The following is a 20,372-nucleotide window of genomic DNA, read 5'->3' on the forward strand; positions in this document are numbered from 1 at the left end:
CCGGATAGTCTTAACCCCGCCAATTTTTTTGCCCCTGTTGCAAAATTTAAAATCAAAGACGGTCCAATTTTAAAAAAGAAAAACAGTGCAAGATCTGCCCATGCCCGTAAAAGATCTGCCTATGCCCGCAAAAAAGCGAAAATTGCAAGGCTCCAGTTCTTTAACAGTAGGCGAACACTACCAATCACGGGGGAGACCATACAAGCGTCCAACTTGGATAATAATCCAGATGGGGGGGCCAGCGAACATAGCGAGCTCAATGTGCTCCCTGACCTCACCCAAGGGCCTTCCCCCACCGATGGTGAGAACCGAATGGAGGGAGGACAAACTGAGATAGGGAAGGGCAGTAATAAGGGGGATGACGATGAAGATTTTCTTAAGATAGTCTGGGCCACATTAAAACAATTATTGTCACCTCTGGAACTCAGACTTTCACGCATCGAGAACAACCTACTCGAGATGGATAAGACCCTAGTCTCCCTGGCCACCCTCAGCCTAAAACAACTGGAAACAAGTCACCCTGATATCGCTGAAGGTATTACCCAGGATGATGACGATGGTATTCATCCGGCCCCAGTATCTAATGTTAGTTCCCTTGCCCCTCAAACAATGCCCCCGGTTTTGCCCTTACCCTTACCCCCACCAAAATCGACTCCAATACCTAAACCCCGGTCTAAGTTAAATGTTCCCTCTCCACTAATACCAAAGCTCCCAATACCAGTGCTAAAACGCCCCGACAATCAGACCTCATCCAAACCTATCACTAACGCTGTCTTTAAGCCTAATAAGACTACCATCCCCCCTACTGAGCTTATAGCCAACCAGTACCATGGTCGCCAGAACTTTCGCGGGGGCTATATTGATCTCCCTCCTGACGCCGGCCCTTATGTTGCCATATTGGCTGGTGTACCACTACTCGATCCGCATTCTGTGGAGACTCACTGGTCCCTAAAGAATAAGGTGATTCACTGGCTCAACATAAACAGACAGCCCCCCAATCCTGGCAGGACAGGGGTTTTAATGGTTAGGAGAGTGCCATGGGTGGGTGGTACCCATAAATCTATCCCTGGAGACTGCATAGTGGTTTCATTTGCAGACCCCCACACAGCCCAACATATCACCAGATGGGATTCTCAGGATACTGACAATTCTATTGTCACCAGACCCCTAACCTTCTTCTATCCTCCAAAACAGATCGTTGAGCCATCCGGGGCCTGGTCATTAGTTCACAACCGTAGATGGAAAGGATATGGGGACGGTTGGCAACCAACTAATAACTGGTGGGAAGGAGCGCCTACTAGGAACAGGTTTGAGTGCCTCGACCAGGTGGATTGACTGGGAATTAGTGCCGCTCCAACTCAGACCAACGCCCAAAACCCCTCAACAGAGAGTATTCCGAGCGAAAACCTAAACCCCACACCCCAAGTTTCAAGCGATATGGGGATAGATTCAAAACCATCTAAACAGCACGCTCTCCCTGCACAGGCTAGACGACAGGCAGACCTTACATACTCGCAAAAGCTGAAAGATACAATGGGGAATGGAGGGCATCAGTCACACCCACAGGAAACTGGAAAACCAATGCACTCCCTCCTCTCCTGGAACGTAGCAGGCCTAGGTAGTAAGATCACCCACAAACCTTGGTTGGAGATCGTGCAGAAGCATGGCATTATATGCCTACAAGAGACATGGCTTATAGAGGAAGCACACATGCTGGGCTACCGAACCCTTCATTCACCAGCGGCGCCATCAGCCCAGGGGCGCAATAAGGGGGGCCTGTGCACATATATCTCGAACACAGGGGATGTCAAAGTTTGTAATTTTAAATCTAATCAGTACTTCCAAATCACACTATTTAAATGGGGCACTTCGCAAAAGGTGATTCTTGTGAATTTTTACAATAACTTGCCAATTAACGAAGTGGAATCAAATTTGAACATCATGATTCATCACATTCATAAACTGAGAGATCAAGGTTCTGGGGATCACATAATACTGTGGGTGGGTGATTTTAACTGTACCGTCTGTCCGTCTTCTGAGTTAGGTTTGTGCGGCCTATCAGATCTAGGGGAGGACGGTCCCTTACACTTCTCCCATTCCATTATGGGATCTTTCCTTAACAATGTTATATTCACCTTTGACCTCAAGTTTATCAACCAGGTATGTTCCCCCCCGGTTCCCTTTGCCCCAACGTTTAATGGAAGAGGCTGTGGATCTACAATTGACTTTGCCCTTATATCATCTACTCACCCTGATTTTGTAACCTTTTGGGAAACGGGGGAAGACCCTATGAGTGATCATTATCCCATTATTTTTGGGGTAAATCTTATGGACAGCAAGGAAAAGGAACCAAGTGGGTCCCCATATCCATTCGAGATTACTCTAACTAAGACCAATGGGTATGTAATTAAATGGGAAAAAATGAATCCAGCATCCTTCTTTCAAAAACTTATATGCTCTTGTTCCATGGACATATTTGCTTGCTTACAGGAAGATACTGACCCAGAGAGCATCATGGCTGCTTTCTCCAACATTCAGCGCCATATAAAAAACGCTCTGACCAGGAACTGCAAAGCCAATGGAAGCCACACCTGAGGGTGGTTTGACTCCAGATGCACCTCCACGCTGAAAAACTTAAAGAAAGTTCTGTCCGCTGATCCGAAAGATAGGGTTCAAATTCGCCAAGCGAGACATGACTACAAGCTGGCAATCAATCAACGGAGGGCGACCTTGAAGCAGGAGGCCTGGGAAGCTCTGGGGGAAGCAGCCAGGACCAAAGATAGCAATGCCTTCTGGAAAGTCATAAGATCCGTTTATAACTCAAAAGATAGGGATAACTCTGTAGAGGTGGCCATAACGGCTGAGCTCTGGGTAGAACATTATGGTAACCTCTACTCAAATAATACACAGGGTAATTCCCCGAAACCTTGGAAGGTGACCTCCCTCACAGACAGCATAAACCAGGATGACCAGCTTACCATCGTCTCAGCATCTCCCTATCCCATTGAACTAGTATTCACCACATTAGAAGTGGAAGATGCCCTCAGAGAAAGTCCATCAGGTAAAGCTCCGGGCCCGGATCAAACCCCAGTGGATGTCTATAAATCAGAACCAGACTTCTGGGTTCCCTTGCTAACCAACGTATTAAATATGGGAAATAAATGTGGCTTTATTTCCACTTGGTCGGACGCGATCGTAGTTCCCATATTTAAAAAAGGGAATAGGGACGACCCGGCTTGTTACCGCCCAATATCTTTATTGGACGGACTTATGAAAATAGCTGGAAGGATAGTCCTTAAGAGGATTCAACACTGGGAAGAGGAGAAGAAGGTTATCTCGGAGTGCCAATATGGGTTCCGAAAGGGTCTAGGGACATTGGAGCAATGTTTAAACTTGTCCCTATTAGTCTCCAAATACACGCAGGCCAAAAAAGGGGACCTTTTTGTTACCTTTGTCGACCTCAGATCCGCATTTGATTGTGTGGACCACGCGCTGCTTTGGTCGACACTGGAAGACATTGGGGTGGACCCAACCATCCTCACATTCATCAAAGAACTATATAGAGATGCAGGGGCCAGAGTAAGATTTGGGACCCAGGGGCAATGTTCACAGAAATTCGCCATAAACAGAGGGGTAAGGCAAGGCTGCATACTCGCGCCCTTGCTTTTCACATTGTACATAAACTCTATCGCTGAGAGCTTAATAACTCTGTCAAGCGATTTCCCGTCTGTTAATGGTAGGCCTGTACCCATCCTTTTATACGCCGATGACGCGGCTATCATGTCCAGGACTAAGGTAGGTCTGCAGAAGGCAGTAAACGAATTTTCATCTTACATGGGTAAAAGAAGTTTAAAGGTGAACATATCCAAAACCTTCTCCATGGCCTGCTCCCAAAAGAATAACAGACCAACATGTTCAATATACTTAGATCAGCAAAAGATTGCAATTACAGACTCTTTTTGCTATTTGGGCATTGTGTTTGACAGGTGGGGAAGGTGGAAACACGCAGTGTCAGCTAGGAAACTTGCCTTTTCCCGTGCCATAGGCGCTTTAAGAACCTTCGCAGCCAAAATTGGGGGCAAACCCACCCGAGAAATGCTACAGATCTACCAGGCAAAGTGTATAGCCACAGCCACATATGGTGCAGGTATTTGGGGTTTCGAGAATGTGTCCTCATTGCAAACATGTGAGAATATTTTTATTTGCTATTTACTAGGTGTGCCCAAAACTACGTCGACCTTTATGACTCACATCGAGGCCGGCGTTAAATACCTCAGTGATATCATAAAGATATCACCTTGTTTGCTTTGGCATAAGATCTGGACCACAGAAGAATGTAATTTGAACAGAAACCTTATTAAAGACTGCATGGCTTTGGATGGGGCCGCAAAAGTCAAGTGGTTGCGATACGTCCAAATGATGTTTTCTAACATTGGACATCCAGAATTCTATGACGAACCAGAGTCCACACAAACCTTGACCAGATCTGCCCTTAAAAAATTATTATTCATACACTTAGAGAGCGTAAGATGGGACACTGAGAAACTCAAAGGTACTATCTTGAGCTATCAGCAAATTACTCCCTCCGAAGGCTTGCAACTCTACCTAGGGATCGAAAAAGCACCCTATGCTCGCATGCTTTTAACTAGGCTGCGCCTAGGGATCTTCTTCCGCTTGGTCACCCTGCCAAAGCAGAATGATTGGGCCTCATTGAAATTAACATGTCCATGTGATGACCACTCAACACAGAGTAACATACACATTATGTTCTTTTGCAAACTGTATACCACCCCGAGGAAATTGTTCCTTTTACCCTTACTTAAACGTTGGGGGATAAGAACATGTAAACCTGCATTTTCAAAACTATTGCATCTTGAAGATGTGGACGTTATCTTTGCTGTTTCTCGCTTTTTAATGGTAGTGATTAAACTTAGAAATACAATGAGCTAACCAACAAGTGCCAACACTGATCGATTAGGGTCAAACGAGGTCACTTGCTTACAGTACTGAAGTAGACTGTAATCTTCGGAGAAATGTTTTATCTATCTTTGAAACTTTGCACATGTCAACATTCCGTCTACTTTGTTTGCACAAATTGTATTTGCACGCTCTTATGATTCCTTGAAAACCCATTTTTGTAACTTTGTTCATGTGAATATTCCTTTTAAATTGCCTGCATAAATTGTACTCGCACGCTTTTATGATTTCCTGAAAATCGAATAAAGCTTTTTGATTTGATTTGATTTGAAGTGCAGCTGTATGGCTTTGGTGAATTTACAAGAATTTATAGAAGTAGGGTAAGAAATGTACTCCTGGAAAGTATTTGTTAACTGCAGTTTATCCTGAGCAAATATGCATGTGTAGATTTGCTCATGCAAAAACCCGAGTGTTTGCAAGGTCATTTTCCCCATCAACCACTTTTTTCCATCTCTGGAAGAAGGTTTACGTCTGCCATTGTCAAAAGTAAATTTCCAACATTTCTCAGTATGGGAAAAGATTAGAGAAGAGTTGTTGAAAACCCTTAAAACATGCAAGTTAGTAGATTTGCACAGACTTAAAGGGCATTCCAACCCTGGAACTATGGCTTACCACTACCTTCAGACCCAGTATGTAGATCTGCAGAAACGTGGCAACATAAAGGGATTATTCAAAAACTACTATGGTATGAGCCCTGGCATAATCAGAGAGGCTATACAAGAGCTCTTATATAATGAGATTGCTGCCATAATTTGTCGCCGAACCACATGGCACCAAAGCTACAATTGGATTTTGTTACAGGACAAGTAGATTTATGAAGCAACTTGCCCCATGGACAAGTAGATATTTTAATAAATTCCACACCCCTAAGCGGCAAGACAGGTGGGAAAATTAGTAAGATTAGGAGGTGTGTCTCACATCAAGCCAGCACCCCCTCTAAGGTGGACTAGCTGATGTGGAAACCACCATTTCAGATTTCTCCATCTTGTTTTGGACAGAATTAGCCTTCTAGGGCCAGGGTTATGCCCACTTCCCACAGGAAGGGGCCATACAGAAGGTGTAGACACCCTAAATTTAGGCAGCCCATTGGCTATAACTTGTCACTCCCCATAATGCCCCTAAATTGAGTATTTAGGTGGCACCCCTGAACCCAAGAACTCAGATTTGACGGCTCAAGAGAAGAAGGACGTAGAAGAATCACTGCCTGGCTAGAACTGGAAATACACCGCAAACTTTAAACTCTCTTGACAATCGCGACAGAGTGACTCGTCCTGCAACCAGAACTACCACAGTCTTGGGCAGCCTGACAGCTTTCGAAAATTGCCTAAACTCTCCCTTGGAGTAGAGGAGCTACTTCCCTGCATCCGCAGGAACAGACAAGCAGAGTCCGGTCCAATACCTTGCAGCTCACCAGCCCGCCTGATGCCACAGACGACCAGGAAGAGGTACCTGTTCTCTGGAAGGTCAAATCTGTCTCCCCAACCAGTATGAAGACACCAGGACCAACCGGAACTGTCCATCACCAATACCTTGGGTACCAGACACCCTGCACCAAAGAGCAACCGCGGTAGTCAAATCCGTATTCTCACTGCACCACGACCGAGCAGCCAGTGAGGGACGTCAGAATCACTGAGACCCACTTTGAGAGTGACCCAGCTGTCCTGATTTTGCCCCTGCCAGCTGTTGGTTCCTAACTGCGAGGATCAACTTTGCACACCCGGCCGACCTAACCACTTTCTACCCGAGCCGCCTAGCCTGGGTACCGAAAAACTGTCTGTGCGCCTGTGCTCCAAGACCTCTATGTGACCCAAGTCCCCGTTTTGGGAGCTCTCGGACTTGTACCCAAGTCACCCTATGCATTCTTTTTTCAGTTGGCTCCCCTTCTCTGCAGCGCAAAGCTACCACCTTCACCAGCGCCCTGCTCCCTGCTATACCTGAAGACTGCTGGAATGCCAGAAACCGGTCCTCGGATGCTTGTTTCCGGTCCAGGGAAGACATGGCTTCGCAGTTCGGGCTGGACTGTTCCCATGAGGCACAGGGTCAGACTGATTTGCATGTAGCCATGTCTGAACTGGGGTGGCAGAGCTGGCTAAAGAATGGTGATGGATTAAACCCAGATCTTTTGACTGGGTGTGAGTGTGTGATTGATTCAGATGCTCCGTCCATCACCACCCCCTTTTGTACCGCTTTTGGCCACCATAAGTGTGGCAGGGTATGCTCAGATGTGAGTCCCTTGCTCACTTTGCCACTGGATTCAAGCAAGCCGGGCTGAAGACGGCTGGAATGCCAGAAACCGGTCCTCGGAAGCTTGTTTCCGGTCCAGGGAAGACATGGCTTGGCAGTTCGGGCTGGACTGTTCCCATGAGGCACAGGGTCAGACTGATTTGCATATAGCCATGTCTGAACTGGGGTGGCAGAGTGGGCTAAAGAACGGTGATGGATTAAACCCAGATCTTTTGACTGGGTTTGAGTGTTTGATTGATTCAGATGCTCCGTCCATCACCACCCCCTTTTGTACCGCCCTGCTAAACCTGAGCAGTTTCCAAAGAACTGCTGGTAGTACTTTGGACCTTGACCCACTACTCGAAACCCAGAAAGTGAACCCCTGAAACAGACTGCACTTACCGTTATGCATATAGGACTTTTCCTTCAATTGGACTGCACTCTGTGTAAAGATGCACGAATTTGAGAGATTTACCCTGTAAAAATTGGTAACAGTACTTACTTTTGAACGAAGTAATTGATTTTACAAAATATATCAAAAGCAGTGTTATTTTGTCTAATTTGTTCTCAGATTTTTTCTTTGTGTGTGTTTCATTTATTGCCTCTGTGAGTACAAAAAATGCTTAGCACTACCCTCTGATAAGCCTAACTGCTCACCGACCCAGACACAAAGAGAGTATTAGTATTATCTACTTTAGCCTCTGTAGACCAATTGGGGACTCACTGGACTCTATACACAGTGTACTTCTTTTAGTGTACTATAAAGAGAGCCAGCTTCCTACAAGGTGTTTTTATGGTTTAGTGGTGCGTAAGGAAATTGGGTGGTCAGGGTGTTTTTAGGGTTTACAGGTGGGTAAGGGTATAAGGTGGTATGGGGGTTTAAGGGTGGGCAAGAGTATAGGGTGGTAAGGGTTTTCTTAGGGTTTAAGGGTGGAAAAGGGAACTGGGTGGTAAGGGTGTTTTTAGGGCTTAGGGGTTTGCAAGAGAATTGGGTGGTAAGGGTGATTTTAGGGTTTCGGGGTGGGTAAGTGAATTGGGTTCCCACAATAAAAAAATGTAATATATTTATATATACATATATGTATTAAAAATAGCCAGTAGGTAGTTATAGTTAGGACCAACTTTTCCCATAGAAGAAGCTTTGTTTGTTTTGCTAATAACTTTGGCACTGTTTGACAAAGTTTTAGGGTAATCCATCAAGCTAGGGTTGAAAAAAGGAAGGCGGGTTCCAAAAAGCTTATCCTCATGCAAGTCTATGGGATTTTTGCAGTTTTTAGACACAGCTACAACACAAATCGCTGAATGGAATTACACCAAATTTGGCAGAAAACTACATCTTGATTCAGAAATATCTCTCTTTGTAATTTGGCGTAAATTTGTTCAGTAGCTTGGGAGTTATGAACGAAAGATATATATACATAACAAGGGACGCGGATCCTAAGGCCAATGGGGGAAAAGAAAAACTCACCCTCACACACACATTAAGGCCGTGTGTGGCGTGGGGTTCGACGGTGCATGGCAGTGGTTGTATTAACATATTGTAATTATAGTTTACTTAAGGTTTATAAAAAACATAGAAATTCACTGGAAAAAACAAAGGTTATAGGAACATTATAGTTAGGTTCACAGTTTACCCACACAAACCATAGAAATTTGGCAGTTATACTTATCTACAGAAACTACAACTCATGCCATTAAGTAACTTTAGGCCACAAGTTAAACTTTCTCAACATAAGCATACCTGCCAAATCTCTATGGTTTTGTGTGGGTGAAACATGAACCTAACTAGAACGCCCCGTTATATATTTCATTTACCTTACAAATACTTCCCATATGCATGGTAAAGGTTTGCGTGGTAAAGGGATGTGCTGTAAATGCAGGCGTGTTAAAGCCAAATAACCTTAAAACAGCAGTCTTCACATGCAATAAGAGAGAGGGGATTGAAGGAACTGGGAGAGGTACAATAAGTGGGCAACTAAATAGTCAATGTCGTCATTAGCTGTTATACATAGTGGAGGGGAAATAACTGACAGTTTGAGGGAGGGTGCAGTTCATCGTAAGTTGTGTCAAGGAAATGATTTTTGAATAAGAAAGTTTTGAAAGCTGGGATAGGAATTCTAAATTGAGGGCACAGCTCCTGAGAAAGATTGTCTTTGAGTTAGTCCGGTTTTGAATTTCGGAGGCTCTAGCAAAGGGACTTTATGCGGTGAAATATTCTGGCGTCGCCTGAAAATTTCAGCAGCTCATTAATGTAGCTGGATCACCTGGGTGGAGTGCTTTGAAAGTAATTTTGAAATTAAATTTATGAATTTAATTCAGCTTCTAAGTGAAGCCAATGTAGCTCTTTCAATATGTGACCAAATTTCCTTTTGTCTGAGATTAGGCACAATGCGAAGTTCTTACAGGCTCAAAGGAAAGGGAGAGAGAGAGTCAATGGCATGACAGGCTTGTCAGGTTAAAACGAAAACCGAGAGTGGTCCCAGGCAGAACAATACTCCAGTCCTTCGTGAAAATCAAATAATCACCAAAGAAAATGGAGATTGGGTACGTTTGCGTATGCACATTTGATCTCTTGGTGTGCTGAGCACCAAAGCATACAATGGTAGAGACATACCACAGTTTTTGACCTCTCAGCCCACATCAGTTTTGGCACATGAGCGGTCAGTTCAGTAGAATCTCTGAAGTAGGATAGGGTTTGGTCCCAGATAAAAGTCGACTTTCCCGTGTACGCTGCCAACCCTACAAGACTCAAATCGTTTATCAAGTACACAGAGAAACAATTATGTGTTTGAGTACATTCACCCTCCCAGGGCTTACTCATACAACTAGTTTACTGCCAGTTAGAGTGAAAGAGAGATAGGCCTTGTTGTAGTGAAATTCGAAATTTGCCATATTTCACTACCAGGACAGGTAAAATACAACTGTACATGTTCTACCGTTTAAGTAGACTGCACAGGGCCCACGGGGCTAATTTGGGCCTACCTTAGGAGTGCCGTACTTGCAATAAAGGGGAAGGTTTGGGGCTGGCAAGTAGGGACACTTTCCATGTTGCTATGGCAGTTTATAACTACATGCACAGGCTCTGCAGGGTCAGGCCCGAGACATGGTTGCAGGGCTACTCTAGTGGGTGGCACAATCCTTGCTGCAGGCCCACACATAGCATATTACTTACCGGCCCTGGGAACACCTGGTGCACTGTACTAGGGACTTACTAGTAAATCAAACAGGCAAATCATGGAGAAACCAAATATCATTATATTTTTAGACAGAGAGCGCTAGCACTTTAGCACTGGTCATCAGTGGTAATGTGCCCAGAGTCCTAAAGCCAGCAAAAACTAAATCCAGCACACAGTCAAAAACTGGAGGTCAGAGGCAAAAGGACAGGTGATACCACACCAAAAGATGCCAAGTCCAACAATTATCTAGACTCAGTGTCCCTGCATGAGACACCTGAGCTGAAGGGAGAAACGAACTAGGAGTAAAAAGCAGAAGTATATTTAAGAGATACAAGTAACAGGGATGGGACCTTGTAGACAATGTCTCAGTCCATGAGAAGAAGGGGCCACATGTACAAAAATCTTGAATTGCAATTTCCAAATTGTGATTCTAATTGAATTGAAATTCTTAATGTAAGAAAACTAACATCTTTTAAATAGTGATTCCTAGAGGGTCGCAAATCGACCTATCTCATGAATATTAATGAGGTAGGTCGCAGTTTGCGACCCATTAGGAATAATAGCCATCATAGGGATGGTGGCCATCTGGGGTCAGCAGACACATGTCTGAGAGTACTTTTAAATAAAGTCATCTTTTTTTTTCTTTCAATGTAGCCTGTTTTCCTTGAAGGAAAACGGGATGCATTTAGAAAATAGTCAATGAAACTTTTAAGTTTCATTTTTTAAGAGGAGGCAGTGATTTGTGGGACCACTGCATGTGCTTAAGTAATTTTTTTGTTTACCTTCTTAAAGTGGAAGCGGTCACTTGGGGACAACTTACCATTTGCAAATGGTTACCACAACCTTTCAGCAGTTGATAAAAATGTGGTTGCAAATATTAATATAAACCAGTGCAATTCCAGTTGTTGGAAGGGATGCCCTAAACACGCTCCTTTCAAATACCGAATCAGCATGTATTCGCAATTCCGAATTGTGATTTACTAATCAGTTACCGCATCGCAGTTTGAGATTCATACATATCAAAGTACTTTTTTGTGTCTTCAAACTTTTGATTTTTTTTACGATTGCAAAAAAAATTACATATGGCAGAAGGTTCCAATCTTTAGCAAGGGTAGGCAAACGGAACTACTGAAGATGAGAATCAATGTTGGGGACTATTGGAGTGAGTGTGTATATGTGATGTGATGTGACATGACATTTGCATAGCGCACTATCACTCCAAGGAGCATCTTGGCGCATTGGCTCAACCAGCTGCAAGATGACCCGCAGCTGTACTGTCCACCGATGTAATGATCTTCACACTAATGCTTTGCAAGCTGGATCCGAGAGACTGTTTATCCAGGTCTTGAGAGATTTCCTGGAAGTTTGTTGTGATGTAATCTGCCGCACATGAAGGGGGTGTTTGTTCCACGCCCTAGCGCCAATCACTGCCAGGGATTTACATCCCTTCGAGGAAAGTCTAATTTAGGGACAATAAGTAGGTTAGCTGTGGCGGATCTAAGGTTTCGGGAGGGATGATATAGTGCAAAGTTTTTCCGGATGTATATCGGGCCCTGCATATGAAAGGCCCTAAAAGTAATAATTGGGACCTTAAACAAAACGCGTTTGTGAATGGGAAGCCAATGAAAGGCATCTAGTGCAGCCGTGGCAGAAGACTTCCTGGGCCATCTAAGTACCAGGCGGGCGGTAGCATGCTGGACCATCTGAAGCCTGTGAAAGGTCGCTTTATTCGACCCTGCATACAAGCTATTACAGTAGTCCAGTCTTGATGTAAAAAATGCTACCGCCACCGTACGCCTGGCTGCCAGGGGAAGCAGATCGAAACATTTCCTCAGGCCCTTTATGATGTTAAAACATGTGCCTGCTACCACTCCTGCTTGCTGCTTAAATGATAGGGTATCATCAAACTTGATCCCTAAGTTTTGTGCTGCCGTAATTGTGCTGCCGAACTTGCTATATCCTGTGTAGCAAGTTCATGGTACTATGAGCATAAACCATGACTGAGCAGATAAAGCAATTTCTGGTCCTGCAACTCAGTAGGAATGTGATCACATCAGAAAATAGGTGCATTACTGCTAATTCAGCTGATTCTGGAACAGCAACACTTGCAATGTTTCATACTACAAAAACGTATCAATATGCCTGCGTGTCTTGTCGCTCAAAGTGTCATAAATTGGCTAAAAGATACAACACAATAAAAAACAACTCATCGTTCAACTGTCAAGTAGACATGCATGCATGAAAAGAGACGGTCCATGCCTCACCTGCCCTATGTTAGCGAAGCACTCACTTTCCATGAGCTTCTCTTTCATTTTCTTGGCGCATTCCTTAGCAGCCTCCCAGCAGCGGATGGCCTTTGAGTGCTCACCATTGCGGAAGTGAATGCTCCCCAGGTTGTAGTTGGCGCGGTACAAGTCCTCGTGCAGATGTGTCTGCCTGCAAAAAGTCCGTAGTCAGTACATTGTCTTCGAAGAGCTTGAAAATGTAACCAAAAGGACTAAAATGAGAGTCAATTAACTCACAGACTGAGCTACAGGCCATGTAAGCAGTGATGGAAAAGGATTACTGCTCAAACATCCACACTTCAAGCAAATGGTCACAAATCCAGACAACCTTTGTATAGTTTTAAAAACATCAATTACTAAAATGAAGGGGGACTGCTCCGTGGCATGTCCAATCCCCTTCACATCAAATATAAATATGCAAGTTGAGTTGTGGATTTACTCTGAGATGAAGACACTCTTTCGGATGTAGAAGCTGCACTTGGCGGGGTCCTTCATGCTGTCATACAGGAAGCCCAAGTTGAGGAAGAGGCGGGCTCGCATCTCGTTCAGCTCACGAGAAGACACTTTTCCTGCGAGAGACAAAACACTCAGTTATACTGTGTAGAGGACCCTCCATGGAACAATCATGGAAGCTTAGAATAGTAACACTCTGACATTGCAGGTGATGGAAACAACTACTTGCCCACCTTTAAGCTAAACCACCCCTGACTACCACAAGCGCCACCTCCACGATTGGCACTTGTGGTAGCTAGTAATCTCTAGGTCTCTCCGGGTGCCCAACACAATGAATCAGAAGGACACCAAACACATCCTCATCACATGGCTCCAAAAACGTTGCCTCACGAGGCACATTGTTAATTTATGGTTGAAATTACCCTCCTGACTACAATCCCACAGACAGTAACAGTCACATAACCAAATAAATTAAGCTGGGAAACTAGAGTAGTATACCCTTTTTTCCAAGTTGGACTAGCCCAAAACCAACCTTAATGGCCACATCCCTAGGAAAGGCCAGCGTGTCTCGCCGGTCTACTTCATTCAAGTGCCGCACATCCCTCTCTCACTGAGACTTACAATTCACAACATTATGTTTGCGATTGATTGTCAGCATTTTATAACTCGGAGGAACTGCATTAGCCATTATTTGACCAGCAAGTAACCAACCTTCCAATGGCTAGCATTTAAGACAGACACCCGTCAATTTAACATATCTGCTCAAAGGGTGCCGCAATGGCTATACTAGACAATCCCCCTACGAATCTGATTTCTTGACTGTGAAGGGGCAACATTGAATCTGCTCCTCACATCTCCACCCAATGTTGACACCCAAGAGATCCCATTCTCTGAATCCTGAGAGCTCACCATCTTCCTTACTATGGCTTTGTACTCCTAGCAGGGCTCCCTGTGTAAGCTTTCCTTTCCAGCTAATACTTAACCTGGTCAGTGCCCATGCCCATTCACTGGGTTCAGCAGGGAAGCTATCAACTTACTACCATATAAATAATGCAGAAATCCTGCATCCCTCATTCCTTAAATGGACATTCTTAATAAGGGCCTGCCCTGAGCCCTACAGAGCCATTCACTGATGATCATCAGATGTGCAGCCAAATAAAGATTTCACAAATTAGGGACAGACGTCCCTAGGCACAATGTGCTCAGATACATCTAGACATACCCCGCCCACAAGAAGCTTTGAAAGACCACTTAAATCTCGAGAAAAATAATACCCGAGAACCAGAAAAGGGGTGTTCAGGAGTAAGTCTAGGAGCCTGCAGCGTGCACCCATCTTTAAGTCTACGAGTCTTCCAAGCTGCGAAAATGGAAGGCGAGATCATCTTTCTCTGCCTCCTTCCTAAAACAAAGAATTCAAAAAAGTAATGGATTGCTTAAATTAATATCAGTCACTGGTAATTACTTGTGGCTGCATCCCAGCCCAACATGCCACCTCAGATTAGACACAGCCATAGGCAAATCGGTCTTGGTCCTGCTCTAGAAGGAACAGTCAAGCCTGATTTGCCAAATCAGGTAACCTTTGAACAGGAACACAAGGAACCGATTTGGCCTGTTTGTGCCTCTTTGTTGAGTGCAGCTTAGTTCCTTTCCTAAATGGTCTACAAGTGTCCCTAAGTTCCATTTGAAGTTTGAACATTTCTAGGGTTGATCATCCCTAGGTATTTGAAACCTTCTGCCTAAATTCTAAAAGGGGTTGTGTCTCTTCAAGGTGACACGCAGTCAATTATTAGAAACGGTACAGATTTTTCTTTTTTTATCGTAAAACCTGATAATCGCCTACAGTTCTCGAGTAGCAATCTGATACAATACTCAGAATTCGTTAAAGCATCAACTGCATAAAGCTATACTCCATCTCCCAGTTCAGAACTTCACTTACCCCACTGACCAAAGCGTTGCAACATATTCAACACTCAAAGGTGTCGAACATTTAGACAAAAGGTGTTTGTGAGACAGGGCACCTACCCCACCCAAGCCTCACAAAGTGATGGGTAATGCCACATTCATCTCAAACCTAGCTACAGGTAGCTGATGTATAGTCCATTCTTAGTTTGCATACCATGCCGCTCCTGACCGGGAGCACCCAAGTGCAAATAAACCTCTGTTCTGCTCCAATAGGATCAATCCAGCCTAGACAGCTGGTGCAAGTGGGCATAAAAGGATCAAGGGCCAAACCCAATGTCTGTGCCTGTAACTGCACAGGGTAGTGCAGAGGCATTAGGGAAGTGAAAAGGCACCAATGTAGCAAATGCAAGTCAGCTTACTCTCGAGAAGGAAGAGAACCAAGGACGGACAGGGTGGGCACTGGAATGGGCTCACATTGGAGTACTTCAAATTTCAGTTTCTATTCCCCATTCTACATGTTTTTGTGTAAAGATAGAAAGGCAAAGCACTGCTCTCCTGAACAGATACAAATCCCTGAACCTTCTGCCTCTTAAAAGCTGATCCTCTAGGATCCAAAATGGGAAGCCCGTGAAGGGTCTAGTTCCAGGGGAAAGGGTAGATTGAAAGGCAATAGTCCCTATCCTCATATCAGGATAAAGTTTCTAGTGCTTCTAGGGCCACGTTTTTAGCAAGTTACTGGCCAAGGATATTGACCTGCATTCACAGATGGGATAAGGAAATGAGGAAAAAGCCGCCATTCCTACCAGTAGTGGACATCGGCTTTGGGACGGTGCTGACAAAGACCTATTAGACACATCAACATTTTGTGCCAAAAGGAAAATTCTTCAGATTCCTTGGCAGTCACTATACTGCAAAATTCTCATATTTCCTGGGTAAATAAATATAATACTCTCTCTTAACTGGTGTGAAAAAAGGATGCAGGAACCACAGTCAGTGAGAGCAGGACCCATCGCGTCTTAGGTAATATATTCTGGCTGTGATGGGGACGCTACTCCCAAGCTCCAACATCATTTGTTGTTTTGATTTGAGAGAGTGTGTCTATAATTTTTTGCATAAAATTGAGAGAAAGACAAGCATAGCAACTGAGAATGTAATGAGTGTTTCATAGGTTTTTGAAAAATACAAAACTGCACACCTTTGTGAGAAAAGATGACTGTGTAATAACCATTCATCCGGATTGGAAGAAATTGAGAAGCAAACAACTAAACAGAGTGCAAACATTTCTCAGACTACTTCAACATTATATACAGGGCTATAGTTCAAGTTTATTGTTTGATTAATTAAAATCATTAAAATACCCCCCTACATAAAATAAATGAAGTTCATCTAGACAAACAGCTGAGAGTGACGTTATGCAAGCAATTATAATTGCATCTGTGCTCTGATTCCCGTACAGTTCGAGTATGTAAAATTGTATTATTATAAAAATCATTCTAAAACTAATTATCAATCAAGTTACAGCAGAAATGATTAAAAATTGTGTACCATCAAATAAAAATATGGGGATACGTTACATGCAATATCAATTAGAGATCTTCCGCTTGCAATAAGCAGCTGTTCACTAGTCTCATGAATTTGACTCCTCGGCAAGACAAGATACTGGACAAGCCCTCCAGCCATCTTATTACTGCTTGTCTGCTTAAGCGAATGTTCTGGTTGATAAAAATCGCTTTTAGATATTGTCTCCTTTGGGTTAGCATGGCTGGACAGGCACACAGCAAATGGGCCAAGGTTTCCTTTTGGAATCCGCATAAGCGACAACGTTCTGAGTTAAAATCTGTCGCCCATGAGGGGGATAAATCCTTGGCGACGTGCACCCCCATCCTGAACTTTAGAAAGCACGTCTTTAAAAAGGAACTGAAATGGGCAAATAAATAGGCTTGTGGCTTTAGAGACCTGTATGAATTCATGACTGTCCATCCATGCCGTCTCTTTGTGAGCGCAAGTTTATCTTCCAATAAAGATTTCTTTTTACTTGCGGCGTTCACGGTTTTATTAAAGGATGCTCGATCCATCTTGTTATCCCAAAGTGGTTGGAGTTCCAAAGTGGCCAAGGATGTGCTCAGATAACGCCCCCAAGAATTTGGGGATTCTTGCTTGTACTGCGACCTTACTTCATCCCAGCAGAGTCTATTTAGAGTATCCTCTTCGGATGACCGGAGGGTGTGGCAGAATTTAATGAAGTTGCTCATAGCCCTGTATTTAAGATCTATAAGCCCAAATTCCAGTCGTACCTGGGCGGGCGAGGCAGATTTTGGCAAATCAAAAACTGATTTGTAGATTTTTGACTGCAATTCATTCAGGAAATGCGAATCTTTGCCACACCAGGGGACAAGACCGTATGACAAACTTGGTTGGATTTGGGCAGCCATTACTTTTAACAAGTGTAAATGATTAGGGCAGTCCAATTTTCTGCGCAAGGATCTGTAAGCGTAGATCAGGGACTGAGACTTTGCTTCGAGGGACATTTTGTGTTCTTTGTGACTTGTGCCCTGCCCGATTGTCACGCCCAGGTATTTGTATGCACTTTTTTTTTCCACGTGGGCCCCCTTTACCCTCCATTTGAACTTTAATTTCCTTCTGTCAACCAGACAAACAATTTTTGTTTTGTCTTTGTTTATCTCTAGCTGTTCCGAGTCCAGATAGGATGCCAGGTTGTTTATTGATCTTTGTAATCCCACTGGGGTTTGGCTTAACAAGACTATGTCGTCTGCATATTGGAGAATTGCAACTGGCTTACTAGCCAGTTTTGGGGGGGTGACAATCTGGGTTATCAATGTGCCGGGCAATGTCCGATAAATACAGATTAAAAAGGCTTGGGGCCAAGACGCAGCCTTGCTTCAGACCATTTTGTGTAGGAATGCTTCCGGTAGTACTCGACCCGTTTCCCAGCTTGACTCTTGCCCAGGTGTCAGTGTGCAGAGTTATGATAGCGGTGAGGAGTGCAGTTGGTATGCCCCATCTTTTAAGTTTGTTCCATAAATGGTTCCTGCTCACTCTGTCAAATGCCGATTTAATATCCACGAAACAGGCTAAGAGGCGGATTTTCCTTCTTTGCGCCTGTTCCGTCAAGAGAGCTAGGGTTGCAAGGTTCGATTGAGTGCCCATGCCTTGCCTGAATCCTGTTTGGAAGTTGGGGATGATGTTTTGTTCCTCCATCCAACATTGCAGGTGGTTCAATAAACACGAGGTGTATAATTTGGCTTCCACGTCAATCAAGGAGATTAATCTGTAATTCGCATGATCTCCCTTTTTATATATGGGGTGGATGACAGTCCCCCTCCATGAAGCTGGGATGTTAGAATTTACATAAATCTCGTTGAAAACTGTTGCTAGGATTTCAGACCATAGCTCTGGGTTATTCCTGAAGACTGCATTTGGAATGCCGTTTGGCCCCGCTGCTCCCTCAGACTTTAATTTCTTTATAAGGATTTTTAAGTCTTTCTCATTTGTTATGTTATGTTATGTTATGCTCATTTATTTAGCGCACAGATGCTCCAGCAAAGGAGCGTCCTGGCGCCCGACAAGGTAGCAACACAACACAACTGGACAGAACAGAGCGGGAAAAATGTAAGGGAACAAGAAAGTTTTTACTGCTCGACGAAAAGAGAGCAGGTCCCTGAGGGCGCGAATCGCCGGGGGGGAGGGAGTTCCACAACACTGCGGCACGAACTTGAAAAGAGCGGCCACCTGCCCTGCTACGCTTAAAGAGGGGGACGACCGCAAGTTCTAGGTCTGAGGATCTTAAAGCCCGGACCGGAACATAGCGGGACAGTAGATTAGATAGGATGGTAGAAGGGGATCCCTTAAGAATTTTGTAGGCTACACAGAGGGCCTTGAACCGGATCCTTTGCGCAATCGGAAGCCAATGCAGCGTACGCAGGGTGTTAGCAGTAGGGCAAAATCTGGGCAGTCCCACAACAGCTCTCGCTGCGGCATTATGGATGCGCTGCAGGCGAGTAATTTCCGATTGATTTAATTCCGCTAGAAGGGAACTGGCGTAGTCAAGCCTCGAGATCACAGTTGCTTGAATCACAAGTTGCCTAGTGGTGGTATCAATAAATTTTAGCACAGGCCATAGTCCACGCAAAATGCCAAAGCAGCAGGCCACCGTGCGCTTGGTATGGCAGACAAAGGTGAGACTTAGGTCAAGCCATACCCCAAGGTTTTTTAACTCAGTGACCGGAGTTGGTGTAGGACCCAGATCCGACGGCCACCACCTGTCTCCCCAGAGTTTCGTTTGTTTGCCAAAGATCATGACCTCCGTCTTGCTTGCGTTCAGCTGGAGACAGTTGGAAGTCATCCAGCTGGCGACCGCCCGAAGTCCATTCTGGAATCTGGGGGCATCCACGTCCGCATCCCCGCTGATCGTGACCGCTAGCTGGGTGTCATCGGCGTATGACACCATGGTCATACCCCAATGCCTAACCACCTCAGCCGGCGGTCTCACGTAAAGATTGAATAACGTGGGACTCAGCGAGGAGCCCTGGGGGACCCCCAGATCCAGAGGATGGAATTTGGACTGATGAGGCGGGACGGCCACGCAAAAGGAACGGTTGGCAAGAAAAGAACGGAACCACTGGAGAGCAAGGCCAGTAACACCAGCTTCCTCCAGACGAAGCAGAAGGATAGGGTGGGACACGGTGTCAAAGGCGGCGCTCAGGTCTAATAGTACCAGCGCCGCCGTTTGCCCCGCATCTAGCACGGAGCGTAAATGCTCCACCATGTACAGTAGAGCAGTCTCCGTGCTATGCCCAGCCCGGAATCCATTCTGTGTTCTGTCTAAGATGTTTGCCTGAAGAAGATGGTCCGAGAGGACAGAGTTGACATGCGCCTCCGCTACTTTGGCAGGCCACGGGAGAAGTGAGATTGGACGGTAGTTCTCGGGCTTGCCGACGTCCAAAGATGGTTTCTTAAGAATAGGCATGACCACTGCCTGTTTCCACTTCAGTGGGACTACGCCAGATGTTAACGACTTATTGATCAAAGAGCAAACTGGCGAGAGACCGTGGGATGCTAGATCTTTAAACAAAGCTGGCCGTAAAGGATCAGCCGGTGACCCTGACTTCACCTGCTGGGCCAGTTTACTGAAACTTTCTGATGTTAAGCTCGGGAAAGAATGTAAAACATCCAGAGCTAAGGGCTTGAGAGGTCTACCGACAGAGGGCACAACTCCATTTGTCAGAGGAGTTTGCTCTTCGAAGACGGAGTTTAAATGGGCTGAATTAGCCGTTGGTGTTGCATGACTCGATCCGGATTGTGCCTCATTTTGTTCATGATCTTGGCACTGGGGTTG

The 20,372-nt window shown here is 44.8% G+C and overlaps 1 protein-coding gene across 1 annotated transcript in view; it reads right to left on the reverse strand.

Moving 5' to 3' along the window:
* Positions 1-20,372, reverse strand: part of TONSL (tonsoku like, DNA repair protein) — a 347,227-nt gene that overhangs the window by 254,098 nt on the left and 72,757 nt on the right. Inside the window, exons 5-6 of the mRNA XM_078686541.1 lie at positions 13,101-13,230; positions 12,641-12,812 (exon numbers count right to left, since the gene is read on the reverse strand). Of these exons, the coding sequence (XP_078542667.1) occupies positions 12,641-12,812; positions 13,101-13,230 (302 nt within the window). The remainder of the gene's footprint in view (positions 1-12,640; positions 12,813-13,100; positions 13,231-20,372) is intronic.

The sequence above is a fragment of the Lissotriton helveticus genome, chromosome 4_1 (genome assembly GCF_964261635.1).
Source record: "Lissotriton helveticus chromosome 4_1, aLisHel1.1, whole genome shotgun sequence".
In the NCBI taxonomy this organism is placed as follows: domain Eukaryota; kingdom Metazoa; phylum Chordata; class Amphibia; order Caudata; family Salamandridae; genus Lissotriton; species Lissotriton helveticus.